The sequence below is a fragment of the Canis lupus genome, chromosome 1 (assembly GCF_011100685.1).
Source record: "Canis lupus familiaris isolate Mischka breed German Shepherd chromosome 1, alternate assembly UU_Cfam_GSD_1.0, whole genome shotgun sequence".
Taxonomy (NCBI): domain Eukaryota; kingdom Metazoa; phylum Chordata; class Mammalia; order Carnivora; family Canidae; genus Canis; species Canis lupus.
In genome coordinates this window covers 14,732,026-14,746,797 of record NC_049222.1, presented here as the reverse complement: position 1 = coordinate 14,746,797, position 14,772 = coordinate 14,732,026, and the positions used below count along the sequence as shown (strand labels likewise).

The following is a 14,772-nucleotide window of genomic DNA, read 5'->3' as shown; positions in this document are numbered from 1 at the left end:
ACCAGGAATCAAGATGCATAATTAAGCAAGATAATTTTTATAATATGTTAAATTGGTGAGATTTAAAATAATACCAAACAGGGCAGCCCGGGTGGCTCAGTGGTTTAGTGCCGCCTTTGGCCCAGGGCGTGATCCCAAAGTCCCAGAATCGAGTCCCGCATCGGGCTCCCTGCATGGAGCCTGCTTCTCCCTCTGCCTGTGTCTCTGCCTCTTTCTCTCTGTTCTCTCATGAATAAATAAATAAAATCTTTAAAAAAATTAATAAAAATAATACCAAACATTGGCATTATATACGGCTGATTTAATATGAATTTTTTTCTTTTCTTAACTAATCTCTCCGCCTAGTGTGGGGCTCAAACTCAAGACCCCAGGATTAAAGGGGAATACTCTACCAACTGAGCCAGCTAGGTGCTCCTAGATGTTCTTTTGATACTTCTGTGGTTACTATTGTTATTGGATATTTCTTGGCTTATGCTTAAAAGAAGTTATACAATGATAAGGGATACTATAATATTTGTTTTTTTTTTGTCATTTTTGTTTATGCTGTCTTAAAACTTAATAGTAAATTACTGTTTATCAGGTATAATTGTAAGAAAATTAAATGTTTCATTTAATAGAAACACAGTTTTCTAAGAATGTTCTTGCTGGTCCCTTACCTCCTAGCCTGCCTGACCCCTTGTAGCTTCTGTACATTGAAACCTTACTACTTACACCAAACTAGTCGAGCACTTTGAAAATTCCATATACTTGTTTGTTCTTTCCTCATTAGTTGACTTGGTAGACATTTATTGTTTAGTGCTCAGTTTAACATATTTTCTGATTGAAGCCTTCCACAGCCTCATTGAATCTGGGAGTCGCTGATAGTGAAGTGGGATCCAAGAGACAAGACATTTTTGTTTATAAAAAAAAAAACAATATCAAGAAAACTACATTACAGAGATCTAGTAAGAGTTGAGATGTTTTGTATAAATTAATTTTCCATTTCTACTGTTTTGCTTTTCTACATAGTATCTTTTGGCAGACTGTATCTTTATCTGTTTTTTTCACTGCTGTGTATCCAGAATCTACAATAGTGCCTGGCACAGATTAGGTGCTCTGTAAATGTTTGGTGAATGAATAAATAACAACCCTTTAAAACCATTAAAAGCACCCCTAGCTTGGGGAATCATATAAAAACAGCCCTCAGGCCACATTTGGGTCAGGCCTTAGCTGGTCAAACCCTGTTCTAACACATTATCTCCTTTAACAAATGAATATTTTTAAATTACAGAAAATAGAGAAAGCAATTTAACATTTTTCAGAATGTATTCTGAGTAACATTATTTCCTTGTGATAATAAATAGGTATTATTCAAAAAAGGAATGTGATGGACAAATGATTTTGGAAAATGCTATCTTATTTTGCTTTACCTCAGGACTTTTATGGATCTTTGATATACTGATGTACACTATAAACCCTGAGATACTGCATGCACACAACACGTGTGTGTGCGCCTTTATTTTTTCTTTGTAAAAAACTTTTCTTAGCATCTTGAGGCATAAGGACCTTTGTGAAAAATATTGAGGGAACTGATTAAGTTTATCTTGTCTTCATTTTGGAAGGATATTTTTGAATACAGAATTTGAATTGCATTTTTTCTCATTGTACTCCAAAGCTGTTGTATCTTTTTAAATTAGTCATTTTATTTAGACAGAACTTAAGTATCTTAAAATTTCCCCATTTAGAGCATATGATTCAATTGTTTTTAGCATGTTTAGAGTTGTGCAACTATCACCTAATCTAATTTTAGATCATATTCATTACCCCAAAAAGAAATTTCTCACCCATTATCACACATCCTATTCACCCTTACCCTTCAACCCTAGGAAATTACTTAATCTACTTTCTGCCTCTTTAGATTCACCTATTTTGTACATTTCTTACATGTAGTATATGGTTCTTTTGTGACTGGCTTCTTTCACTTAGCCTATGTTCAAGTTTCATCGTGTTCTAGCATATGTTCTAGCATATTTCAGTCCTTTTTTTTTTTTGGAGAATAGCATTCAACCATATGAATATATATGCTACATTTTATTTATTGATCAGTTTATAAGCATTTTGTGGTTTCCACTTTTTTTGCTGTTGTGTATAATGCTGCTATAAACAATCATGTACAAGATTTTGTGTGAACATACGTTTTCATTTGTTTTGAATGGAAGAGGAATTGCTTGGGTCATATGGTAACTCCAGTGTTTAGCCTTCTGAAGAACTGCATTTTACATTCCCACCAGCAGTATATGAGGGTTCAATTTCTCAGTATCTTGACCAACACTTGGATTTGTCTTTCTGTTAAAGTAAGGTATAATTCATATACCAAAAATTCACCATTTTAAAGTGTACAATTCAGTAGTTTTAGTGTATTTACAAAATTGTGCAGGCCTTGCAGACGCCGCCGCCCCGGAGTAGCCCTCGCCATCCAGCCATGGTCACCCCACCGCGTTCTTTGACATCGCGTGGACGACGAGCCTTTGGGCCGCGTCTCCTTCGAGCTGTTTGCAGACAAAATTCCAAAGACAGCAGAGAACTTTCGTGCTCTGAGTACTGGACAGAAGGGATTCAGTTACAAAGGTTCCTTCTTTCACAGGATTAACCCCGGGAATTATGTGCCAGGGTGGGGACTTCACGCGTCACAATGGCACTGGTTGCAAGTCCATCTACGGGGAGAAGTTTGATGACGAGAACTTCATCCTGAAGCACACGGGGCCTGGCATCTTGTCCATGGCCAACGCTGGACCCAACACAAACGGTTCCCAGTTTTTCATCTGCACCGCCAAGACTGAGTGGTTGGATGGCAAGCATGTGGTCTTTGGCAAGGTCAAGGAGGGCATGAACATCGTGGAAGCCATGGAGCGCTTCGGGTCCAGGAATGGCAAGACCAGCAAGAAGATCACCATCACCGACTGTGGACAGATCTGATGACTCTAACTCCTGTTTTATCTGAACTTCCAGACCGTTCCTTTAGCTCAGAAGAGTGCCCCTCCACCCCCACCTGCTTGAAATAGCCCAGTCTCCGCACTCTCCCTGCAGTTCTGCGGGCTCCGTGGTTCCTTTCCCCAGATCTAGCTGGATTGCAGAGTTCAGTTGATGATGATCAAATAAAATCTAAACCACAAAAAAAAAAAAAAAAAAAAAGTGCAATCATCATTATTCTGTATTTCAGAACACTTTCATCACCCCCAAAAGATATCCTATACCCATTAGGAGTCATTCTCCTCTGTCACCAGCCCCTGGCAAACCATTGATCTATTTTATGTTTTATGGATTTGTCTATTCTAGATATTTTACATAAGTGAAATCATACAATAAATGGCCTTTTGTGTCTGGCTTCTTTCAGTTAGCATGTTTTCAGGGCTTATATATGTTGTAGCATGTGTGAAATAATACTCTATTGTATGGTTATATCCCATTTTATTCATTCATCAGTTGATGGACATTTGATTCGTTTGTATTTTGTTGCCATTGTGAATAATGTTTTAGTGAACGTTCATGAACAAGTTTTTATGTGAATATAGGTTTCCAGTTTCTTGGGTATATGCCTAAGTACATATTACATGGGAATTCTATATTTAACTTGTTGAGGAACTGCCAAACTTTTACCAAGAAGTCAAGCCATTTTAAATTCCAACCAGCAGTGTATGTGGGTTCTGCATTCTTTACATCTTCTGAAACACTTGTTAGTATCTGTGTTTTTGATTATAGCCATCTAGTGGGTTTGAAGTGGTAACTCATTGTAGTTTGGTTTTCATTTCCCTAATGACTAATGATGTTGAGCATCCTTCAGTATACTTATTAGCCTTTCATGTATCTTCTTTAGGAAAATGTCTGTTTAAATCTTTGCCCATTTTGAAGTTGTGTTCCTTTTTGATTAAATTATAGTGTTTTATATTTTGTAGATATAAGTTCTTTATCAGATGCTTGATTTGTAAATACTTTCTCACATTCTGTAGATTGTGTTTTCACTTTCTATATGGTGACTTTTTTTTTCTAATTCTAGTGTAGCTAACATACAGTGTTATATTAGTTTCAGGTGTATTATATAGTGAGTCAAGAGTTCCATATATTATTGTTCAACGAAATAAATATAATCTTAATCCCTTTTAACTATTTCATGCATCTCACCACCCTCCTCCCCTTTGGTAACCATCTGTTTGTTGTCTGTATTGAAAGAGTGTTTTTGATTTGTCTCTTCTCTTATTATTTTTATTATTTATTAATCTCACAGTACTGTAGTTCAGAAATCCAAAATGGGTGTTGTGATAGGCGAAATGGGCTGAAATTAAGGTATTGGCAGGTCTGTGTTTTTTCTGGAGTTTCTAGGAAGCCTTTAAATAGCTTCTAGAAGTTGCCTGTATTCCTTGGCTTATGACCCATTTCCACTTTTAAGGACCTTTGCTATTACACTGGTCCAACTTGAATAATCCAGGATAATCGCTTTAAGATCAACTGATTAGCAATCTTAATTCCATCTATATGTAAAATAACAGATTCATAGAGAAGCCAGGGATTAGGATTTTTTTTTTTTACCTACCACATTGCTAATGCTTTTGTGTTGCACCTAAGAAGTCATGGCCTAAGCCAAGGACACAAAGAATTGCTTCCATATTTTCTACTAAAAGTTTTGTTTATTTATTTTTAAATATTTTATTTATTTATTCATGAGCGACGAGAGAGAGAGAGAGAGAGAGAGAGAGAGAGAGAGGCAGGCAGAGACATAGAGGGAGAAGCAGGCTCCATGCAGGGAGCCTGATGTGGGACTCCATCCAGGGACTCCAGGATCACTCCCTGGGCCAAAGGCAAGTGCTAAACTGCTGAGCCACCCAGGCGTCCCTCCTACTGAAAGTTTTATAGTTTTCACGGTTATATTTAGGTCTGTGATCCATTTTTAATTAGTTTTTGCTAATGAATAATCGTCCACTTGCCTTCTTTGACATGTGGATATCTGTTTTTTTTTTAATTTTTTTTTATTTTCATTTTTTTATTTTTTGATATCTGTTTATCCCAATACCATCTGTTGAAAAATTCTGTAAATCTAAAATCAAGAAGTATGATTCCTCTCTCCTTATTCTTTTTCAAGATTAGTTTGGTTTGGGGGAACCTGGCTGGCTCAGTCAGAAGAGAATGCGGCTCTTGATCTTGAGGTTGTTAAGTTTAAGCCCCATGTTGGATGTAGAGATTACTTAAATAAAAAACTTAAAATAAGTCAATCAAATAAAGATAATTATATGAACTCAGTCATGTGGAATTTAAGAAACAAAGCAGAGGATCATAGGGGAAGAGAGGAAACAAATAAAACAAGACAAAATCAGACAGAAACCAATCATAAAAGACTCTTAATCAGGAGACTGAGGGTCGCTGGAGGGGGAATGGGGTAACTGGGTGATGGGCATTAAGGAGGGCACGTGATGTAATGAGCACTGGTATCATATAAGACGAATTTTTTTTTTAAAAAATTGCCTTAGGATTGTTCATTGCTAGTATATAAAAATTTAAATTTTGTTTGTTGATCTTGTGTCCTGCAACTTTGGTAAATTTAGGTCTAATGATCTTTTAGTGGATTTCTTAGGTTTTTTTTATATTTAAAATAGAAATAGTTTTACTTCTTTCTTTCCAATCTGGATGCCTTTGGTTTCCTGGAGTTTTTACGAGAAATCAGCAGTCATTTAAATTACTCTTTCTCTCTATGTAAAAATATTATTTTTCTCTGGCTACTTTTAAATTTTTTTTTTTTTTGACTTTCAGCAATTTGATTATGTTGTGCCTAAGTTTCTGTTCTCCTTATTGTCATTGGTGTTCTTTGAGCTCGTTGAGTTTGTGTCTGCCCCATTTCTTGTTTTATCTATTGTTGACTCCAGTTTCACATATGTCAGATCTTTGGCTATTGTCTCATGAGTTCCTGAGGCTCTGCTAATTTTTTTTTTCAATCTTTTTTTCTCTCTGTGCTTGAATTTGGATAATTTCTGTTACTCTGTCTTGAAGGCCACTGACTCCTTTTCAGTTATTTCCACTTTGTTATTAAACTGTTTAAAGAATTTTAAATTTCAGATAATTTTGTTTTTAGAATTTCCATTGGCATATTTTTGTAGTCTCAATTTTTCTAAGATTCCCTCCTTTCTTTCATTGTGTGCACATATTCCTTTATTTCACCGAGCATAGTTTTAGTTGTTATTTTGAAATCTTAGTGTACTAAGCATAGTTAGTAATGATTTTAAAATCTTGGTCTACTAATACCAACGTCTGGATTATCTTCGAGTTGGTCCCTATTGATTGTGTTTAGTCTTGAGACTGTGTCACATTTTATTGGTTCTTGTGTATCCAGTAGTTTTGGACATAACACAAATCAAGTGTGTTATGTTGTGGAGATAGGGTTCTATTCTGTTTTTTCAAACAGTGTTGTGTTTTTTCCTAAGAAATTATTTTCTTTTTTGTTTAGAAATTATTTTCTTGAATTCAGCCTGCAAACTCAGATAGTAGCTTAAATGTCATTTTACATTTGTTTTTTGGGTTTTTTTTTTTGGAATTTTTCGTCTTTAGCTAGACTGGTTGCAGTCCACCCCATGTGTGCATTGTTCAGGAGTTAGCCAGAGATTTGGGCAGGAAAACTGGAGTTGTTTTCATTTTAAATGAAAAATAATCGTAGGTAAATAATTTCCAATGTTTTATCTTAACAATTAAATAAAAATAAGTTTCTTTATTTTTCTTATTATTACAGATCGAGCTGGGAGCATCAGTACTCTCGATTCTTTAGACTTTGCAAGATACTCAGATGATGGTAACAGGGAAACAGATGAGAGAGTGGCAGGTGAGTCACATTGTGAAGACAGATTTGGAATCTTTGACATTCAAGAAATTAAAAAATGACTTGAGGAATTCTCTTCCTTCTACAATTTGGTATGTGAATATAATTATGTAGTTATTACACAAAATTATGTTACTAATTTGTTGGCTCTAAGGAACATCTGAACCCTCAACTTGCTCTTCCAATTGTGCTGTGGGTTTTTGGTAATACACACCTAAAATTTGTTGAGTTCTGCTTGTGACCAACAGTTTACAACCATATAGTTCTAACTGGTATAAAGCAGGTTTAAGGTAGCTGTGGTTTATTGCAAAGTTAATTGGACCTTGTCTTCCTCATTCTTTGATCTTCCAAACCGGGCATGATATTTAGGTGTTCTATATCAGCACAAGATTACTGATTGTAAAAATTGGTTGAAATACTTCTGTGCTGGCTGGTGAATAAAAGTTGGTGTTGAGACCTCAAGGTGCTGCTCCCTAGCCATCATAGCACCTCTCCAGAAATTTCCCTTGACTTTCCTATGAGCCAGAAAATAAAGGTTAATACTTGGTATAGCAGGGGCCTCCAGGACCTCGCTTATTCCAGTAAGAACACCAACATTCTTTCTAAATACTTAGTTATACCAATCGCCTTCCCCTCTCTACCTTCCCACCTGTTCTGTCCACATCTAATGAAGCCAGTTAGATTCTGGTCCAGGTTCCACCCTGGAAATTATCTGTGTAGCAGCCTGGCTCCTTTTAGTGTCAAAAGTTTGGTATCTGTCGAGTGCTTCAAAGCTATGGCTATCTATAATTGAAGACATTCTTGAGTGCTTTGCAGGAATTGTAGTTTTCATAGGACATTGGCTCTTAGATGGGGAAAGCAGACATACATCAATTAGGTAGTTAGATCTCCACCAGAATGATGGGCACTCCTGGAGCAGGAGGGTTGCCACATAGGACAGGTGGGGGTAATGGGGGCAATATGGTATCAGGGAATACCCGTAATGTGGATTCCTTTCTTGACAACTCTGTTGAATTTTTCTTCCATTTACTGGGACAAGTTTGTTACAGTCTACCTAATGTTTACCTATCATGGTCATTATGAATAAAAGTGAGTACTAATTTTTATGTAGCACTTGCTCTATTGTAATCACTGTTCTAAATGTGTATTAACTCATTGACTTAGAGTTGTCATCATCCTCTCCTCCCCAGGAGACTAAGACATTCAGAGGGATTATTTAAGACTTAAATAGCAAGGCTAGAATTCAAATACAGATAGCCCAGCAACAGAGCTCACAACTGGCTTTGCCATGTAGTAGTGTATCATAACAGGAAGGATGAGATTTGACCTGATTATAAATGATATTTCAATATATGATTTTCATTCATTACTCAAGAATAAAGATATTGAATAATTATAGATCTCAGATGGTATTGTATGAGTTAGAAAAAAAATGATGTAACTTTTATTTCAGCAGGAGCTAAGAGAAGATTCAGCAGTGTAAATAGTAGTAATATTACTTAAATGGGAAAGCCATTGGAAGAGTTTGAGGTGCCTCCCTATATCAAATCAAGATTTAGTCATAAGCGTTATTTATTGACTTGTATCAAAACAGTAAATCACATCAGTTTTGTCTAAAAATTAACAAATTAAATGGAAATTATTCAAATAATTTTAGGACTAATTTATCCTACTTATTTTATCATTTGGTAAGTCACCTTGTATTATATATTTATGTAGTACATGTTAGATATTAGATATTTTATGTTATATGTTAGAATTAATATATGGTAGTTTATTAGACTAACCAAATATATCTGGTTTTGTATATTGTATTACTGTTCAAATGGTTATATAATTAGAAAGTAACTCCTACCGAAAAATAGATCACATAATTGTTTTCTTTCTTTTTATTTCCATTTGAAAACTCAAATTATAGATTTAGTCAGATGTAAGAGGTTCATTATTCTTGTTATTTAGGTATTTTTAGTGTTTCTAATTAGGAGAAACATTACCGATGTAAAAGCAACATATTATAACCAAGCATACCTAAGCATGAAATGTTACAAATACATGATGGTTTTGACCTTATATTTTTAATCTAAAAATGATACTCTGTTTCTAGGTTTGAGGAGATAAAGTAAGTTTTGATCATTATACAGTGCTAACATGTAAATAAATGCTTTTATCTTCATTGGAAAAGGGAAGAAAAACGTGTTATTACAAGAGAATAACTTTCAGACTTTCAGTGCTCTTGTACCATAGTTTGTAATTGAATCAAATGTGATATTTGGGTGAAACTTAATGAAAAAGTTTTAATTAATCACGATTCCCATTTCCAAAAAGATTTGTAGATCTTTGCTAACCATTGGTAGGAACTTAAAAGCTTATCAACAGACCAATAATCCAGAAAAGATTCTGTCGACTGTGATTGGATCACATGTAAACCTCATTAAGAAAACAGAAATTTCTTTATTAAGTTTTTCTATACCTGTCTTGGGCAGAAGGAGGTTATAGATAACACAGATATTGAGTCCATTGCCCCTCCACATAAATGTAGGGTCTGCTCCAACCTTTATTCAGCTGCTGCTGTTTATAAGACAGAGAGATACTGTTTGTTTTCAGCATAATTCTTACCATCTTTTTCTTAAATTTAAAAATCTGATTATTTTATCAAGTCTGTATAGGTTTTCCTTCAAAGAGGAAGGCATCTCTAAATAAACTGATGTTCATTGGGCATCTGCTCTGTGTCAGGCACTGTGTAGGATGCTTTGTATAAAGTATTTTATTTAATCTTGTTAACAATCCTGAAGAATAGGTCATGATATTCTTATTTTATAGATGGGAAAACTGAGGCTCACCACGATTGACAGATCCGCCCTGTAGCCTCCATATGATAAGGGATCAGGGTATGAACACATAAGTTTTGTTTTGTTTTGTTTTAAGATTTTTTTTTTATTTATTCATGAGAGACAGAGAGAGAGAGGCAGAGACACAGGCAGAGGGAGAAGCAGGCTCCATGAGGAAGCCAGATGCCACTCAGGCATCCCTGAGCACATAAGTTTTTATTCCAGAGCCCACAATTTATTTTTTAGTACCAGGCTGTAGCTTTGACCGATCTATACATTCCTGTGGGTAGATAGTCAAATTGTCTCTTTCCTGTAAAAGACTATTTCAATATAGCCGTTTTCTTTTAAAAGAAGTAAACTTTTTAAAAAAGATTTTATTTATTTATTTGAGACAGGAGAAAGAGAAGCACAAGCAAGAGGGGGCACAGAGGCAGAGGGAGAAGCAGACTCCCTGCTGAGCAGGGAGCAGACTTGGGGTTCAGTCCCAGGACCCTGAGATCATGACCCGAGCCAAAGGCAGACGCTTAACCAACTGAGCCGCCCCAGTGCCCCTAAAAGAAGTAATTTTTTAAAAGCTTTTTATTTTAGGGACGCCTGGGTGGCTCAGCGGTTGAGCATCTACCTTTGGCTCAGGGCATGATCCTGGAGTCCCGGGATCAAGTCCCACATCGAGCTCCCTGTGTGGAGCCTGCTTCTCCCTTTGCCTGTATCTTTGCCTCTCTCTCTGTCTCATGAATAAATAAATAAAATCTTCAGTAAAAACAACTTTTTATTTTAAATAGCTTCCATTTCTGAATTTAGAACTATAAATTTTCACATAAAAATGAGTTCAAAAGTAGTTGACATGAAACTGAAATGAGCTTAACCTGAGCTTCTGTATATTAAAGAAATCTAGTGTTACTTGGTGCATGTATAGGGCACCTCTTAAATTTTTAAGTTTTCTTAAAGATAGCAAGGGACATGTTCTAAATGTTGGGATTGCCATTTTAAAATTTATTTTAGACATTCTAAGCATCTGTTATGTGTTAGGTACTAGATATAGAAACATGAAATAGATAAAGTTTCTGCTCTCAAGGAATTTGTCCTGAAAAATGTCTGTAATAAAATAAATGTTTGGTACTTTAGAAACAGTGGTGAGAGACTTGTTAATTTTGGAACCACCTATAACCGTGTCTCAGTTTCACATGATCCATCTTTTAGCATCAGAGTCTCTGACTATCCATTTATTCAACTAATATTTGTTGAGTATTTATTCTATACTCACGGTATTATGCTGTTCTATTAACAGTTTTCAACAAAATAGACATTTGAAGCCTCTATAAAGCTTACATAATCTAGTAGACCTTCTAAAATGACTTTCATATTTTTGCCTGGGAAATAAACTGGCCTGTCCACTGATTAAGAAACAGCCTTCTCGTCCCTTAGCTATTGGCCTCAATGTATATATCCTGGCCTGTCCACTGATTAAGAAACAGCCTTCTCGTCCCTTAGCTAATGGCCTCAACGTATATATCCAGATTTATCATATTAAATGAACCTATTTGTTTCCTGATGTATTTCTCCTCTAGTACAGATATTTATGACTTCCTATTAGTAGTACTTTTGTTTTTCTTATTTTGAGGCTTACTTAAATCTTTATGATTTTAAATGAAGTAGATGCTCAAACAAGACTTTAATATGGTTGAAAGGTATTATAATTTATATGATAAGTCAAAAAGGTCTGAACTAGGATAATTTTCAGAGACAATTGAGATGAACAGTTTTTTAGGGGGGTTTCTTGAGGGGTGGAATTAATATGGCTTGGCTTGGACATTTAATTAATGTGGACTGAGTAAGCACAGTGGATAAGTGAAGAGTAATTTCCAGGTTTCCTATTTGGATATCTGTATAGACAGTGGTGCCATTAATGGAGAGAGGCTGCCGGAGGAAGAAGGAGAGCAGATTTGAGAGGAAGATGATAAAATTCATTTAGATAGATCAAATTCAAAACTTAGGAGACATTCAGGTGGGCATGTCCTAGAGATAATTAGGTAGGTCTGTATCTTTGGGAAAAGGTAAAGATTTTTGAATCTTCAGAGTACTTGTTACAGTTAAAACCATGAGTGGATGTCATCCCAGTGGGATATGTAGGCCAAGAAAAGGGCCAAGATGATACCTTGAAAAATACCAGCTTTGCGATGAGTAATAAAGGAATCTATATGAGAACCTGAGCAGGAAGGATAGTAATAATAAGAATTTTGGGGGTTTTTTGTTTTTTTTCTTTTAAGGTTTGGGGAAGATGATTTCCCCCCCACTGAAATAAATACAGAAAACTAAATGTCTATAAACTATAGAGATTGCTTCTTGCTTCCGTTCATTTATTTTTCACTATTTACTAAGTCATGCCAATAGTACTATTCCATTCTAAAGTCTATAATAGGCAGAGAGAATTCTCTAAACCCCGGAGGGGTGGTAAATCCCTACAGTTGTAGGATTTTTGTATAATTTTTAGGAATAGATTTTTATTCTAACAATTTTAAAAGAATCTTCCAATCTTAGAATTCTGTTCCTGGGATAATAAAATAAGTATTAAAAAAAGGGGAAGTGGTATTTTATTATGAAGTCAAATGACTTTATAGTCAGAAAAAAAAGATCCAGGGAATTCTGACTTGAAAGAAGATGGTTTCATGTCTACTATGGGAAGGACTTTGACTCAGTTTTGTTGATTTGAACTCTACAACAGTAAACAGGAGTGAGAATAAGAAAAGTACTTGACTCTGATCAGAGTCCTGTCAGAATTATGGAAGTTTTTTCCAAAATAAGATTTTGAGTTTCATGCCAGGATGATCAAAGACTAGCAGATATTTCAAGATAATACAGTGATATATTGATTGGGGCCACAAGGGATTGATATTTTTTTCTTTTTTGAAATTTAACACTTTACCTTTCATGTAAAGTCACGAGGATATAATCTTTAAACATTCAGGTACCTCTGACAGTATACCAGTATTCCAACTCCTGCTGAAAAAAACAACAATTTCAACTACTAGAGTTGTTTATACTGAAAATTATTAATTATTTTGATAAGATTATAATATGCAATATTAGAATATACCTACATATTTGCAGTTATTAGTTTAATTCCAATAAAATTGCCTTCAGTAGGGTTAAACTAGTAGTAGAGGATTGAGATGGTGGAGTGAGCAGGTCACCTGGGTAGTTGGTTCCTACAGTGTTTTTTACAAACAATACACATCCTCAAATATTTTTATGAAGAATTAAAATATTTGAAAAATACTTGGAAGTTATTTGGTACAATATATCTCTTTACAAGATTATTAATTTTGAGCTTTAATTTTTTTAAGTAAAGGAGACAAATCCATATATGTTTGAATATAGCTCTTCAGACCTTTCTTGTGAAACTTTCTGATATAATTGTAATTACTTGATCCTACTGTGCCTTTATAGAGATGTACTATAGCTTCAAAGATATGCCTTTGTCTTTTAAAGTCTATATTGTATATTAAGAAACATGCAGCAGAGTGAATTCATTTTGATAAGCACTATCTTTTCAAAGCATTGGTAACTTTTACTGACATTTGGCAATGTATTTGTAAATGTGCATAAAAATATAAATTCTTGCCGTCTGACATGGGTTTTTCTGGCTTTCTGTGCCTTGATCATTCAGTGTTTTGCTCTTAGTCACCTAAACTTTTCACCAATTGAATTTGAGTTTTTCACAGTTTGTGTTTTAACCCTTTTTTTAATTTTTTTTTTTTCATATTTCTATCATTCTGGTGCAGGCATTTCTGATCTGCAATTGTTCTGTAATATGTCTTACTAAGTAATACTGAAAGCATAATATATATACTGATTTTACTTAAGGTATAGTTAAGTATTTTTAGATCAAAATCAATTACATAGAGCTTTGAAATTTAAAAAAAAAAAAAAGTAAATCTGTATTGTACTTACATACCGAATGTGTGCAGTCTGACTTTAAACACAAACTCTGTTTCCAGAAGTGTAAGTTTTAGGGAAAATGTTTTAACTTTGTTGCACAGAAATATTTGCAGATCAGCATTGCTAACTACCAAAAAAGAAATAGTAACATACATGTCATACTTTTAGTTGTGCTTCATGTTGCTGCAGTGAAGTTCTGTGCATCAAAATAATTGGCCTTCATGTACTAGATGTGATTCAATTACATCTTAAGTTTTTAATGAAAATATGCAAACTGAGTGAATCCTAATTTTTCCATATATTTTTATAGCTTTATTGTCTCTGATAGCATCTCATTTGCCATCTTTTTTGTTTATTAATCAGGAAAAAATTGCCATTTTTAAATTTTTTTATTTGTTAGTTTTTATGCAGAACTATTTAAATAGTATAATTTTGTTTAATATCCAGTTGTGACAGAGATCACTTAATTTTCCCAGAGCTTTACTTCCAGGAAATGGCTTTTTTCCTCACAGCTAAGTTTGTTTTTTCTTCAGAGCAATATTTATATATTTTAAAGAAAGTTCCCAGTTAAGACACATGTAGTTAAATGTTGCTCATGATAAAACATTTTCAAGAGCTTTTAAAAATGTTTCCTCAGTAGTCACATTTATCTTATCAGTAACAAGAGAAGTCTTTTAGTTTCACTAGTTAGTATCTCTTAACATGAAGAGATATCTATTTGGAGAGTTACCAGAAACTTTGAATTCCTGCTTAATTATACTTAGTATCCTTAGTACTATACTATACTTTTAGAATTGTACACTATCATTTACTTTGGAATGGTCTTAAATAGAAATGAAAAGACAAGCTATTTCTATTTCTTCTGGATTTAAATGAAACCTAAAACCATAGGAACATTTTTAAGATATGTGTTTAACATATCTATGCTTGTTTATAGAAAACATACTTTTGTTGTTAGAAAAACTTACAGCCATCCCAACATTTGTTAAATACTTAAACCATGTTTCTTCAACATCTTAATGAAGGGATATATTCACTAATGTTTTTGTATGTTGATTTATAACATTATTCTAGATAATGCTTTTAAAAATACTTTTCTCATTTTTAATCCTAAGGTTTTCTTAAAGTATATTTGCTTGAACTTGATCTAAATTTTTGTCTTGTTCCGTA

The 14,772-nt window shown here is 34.3% G+C and overlaps 1 protein-coding gene and 1 pseudogene across 11 annotated transcripts in view; both read left to right on the top strand.

Moving 5' to 3' along the window:
• The window catches only part of RELCH (RAB11 binding and LisH domain, coiled-coil and HEAT repeat containing), a 110,497-nt gene that overhangs the window by 13,695 nt on the left and 82,030 nt on the right, over positions 1-14,772 (top strand). For 9 of the 10 annotated variants that reach the window (XR_005353414.1, XM_038525868.1, XM_038525870.1 and 6 more), the window contains exon 2: positions 6,749-6,838. Coding sequence is in view for 9 of the 10 variants with exons in the window: in XM_038525868.1 (XP_038381796.1) it covers positions 6,749-6,838 (90 nt within the window). In the remaining variant the exon portion in view is untranslated. Of the gene's footprint in view, positions 1-6,748; positions 6,839-9,703; positions 9,724-14,772 lie in introns of those variants that run through there. The other variant, XM_038525872.1, reaches the window with a different exon arrangement.
• PPIAP1 (peptidylprolyl isomerase (cyclophilin A) pseudogene 1) lies at positions 2,429-3,165 on the top strand (annotated as a pseudogene). The gene has a single exon (NR_036669.1). The product of NR_036669.1 is annotated as a peptidylprolyl isomerase (cyclophilin A) pseudogene 1 (transcript).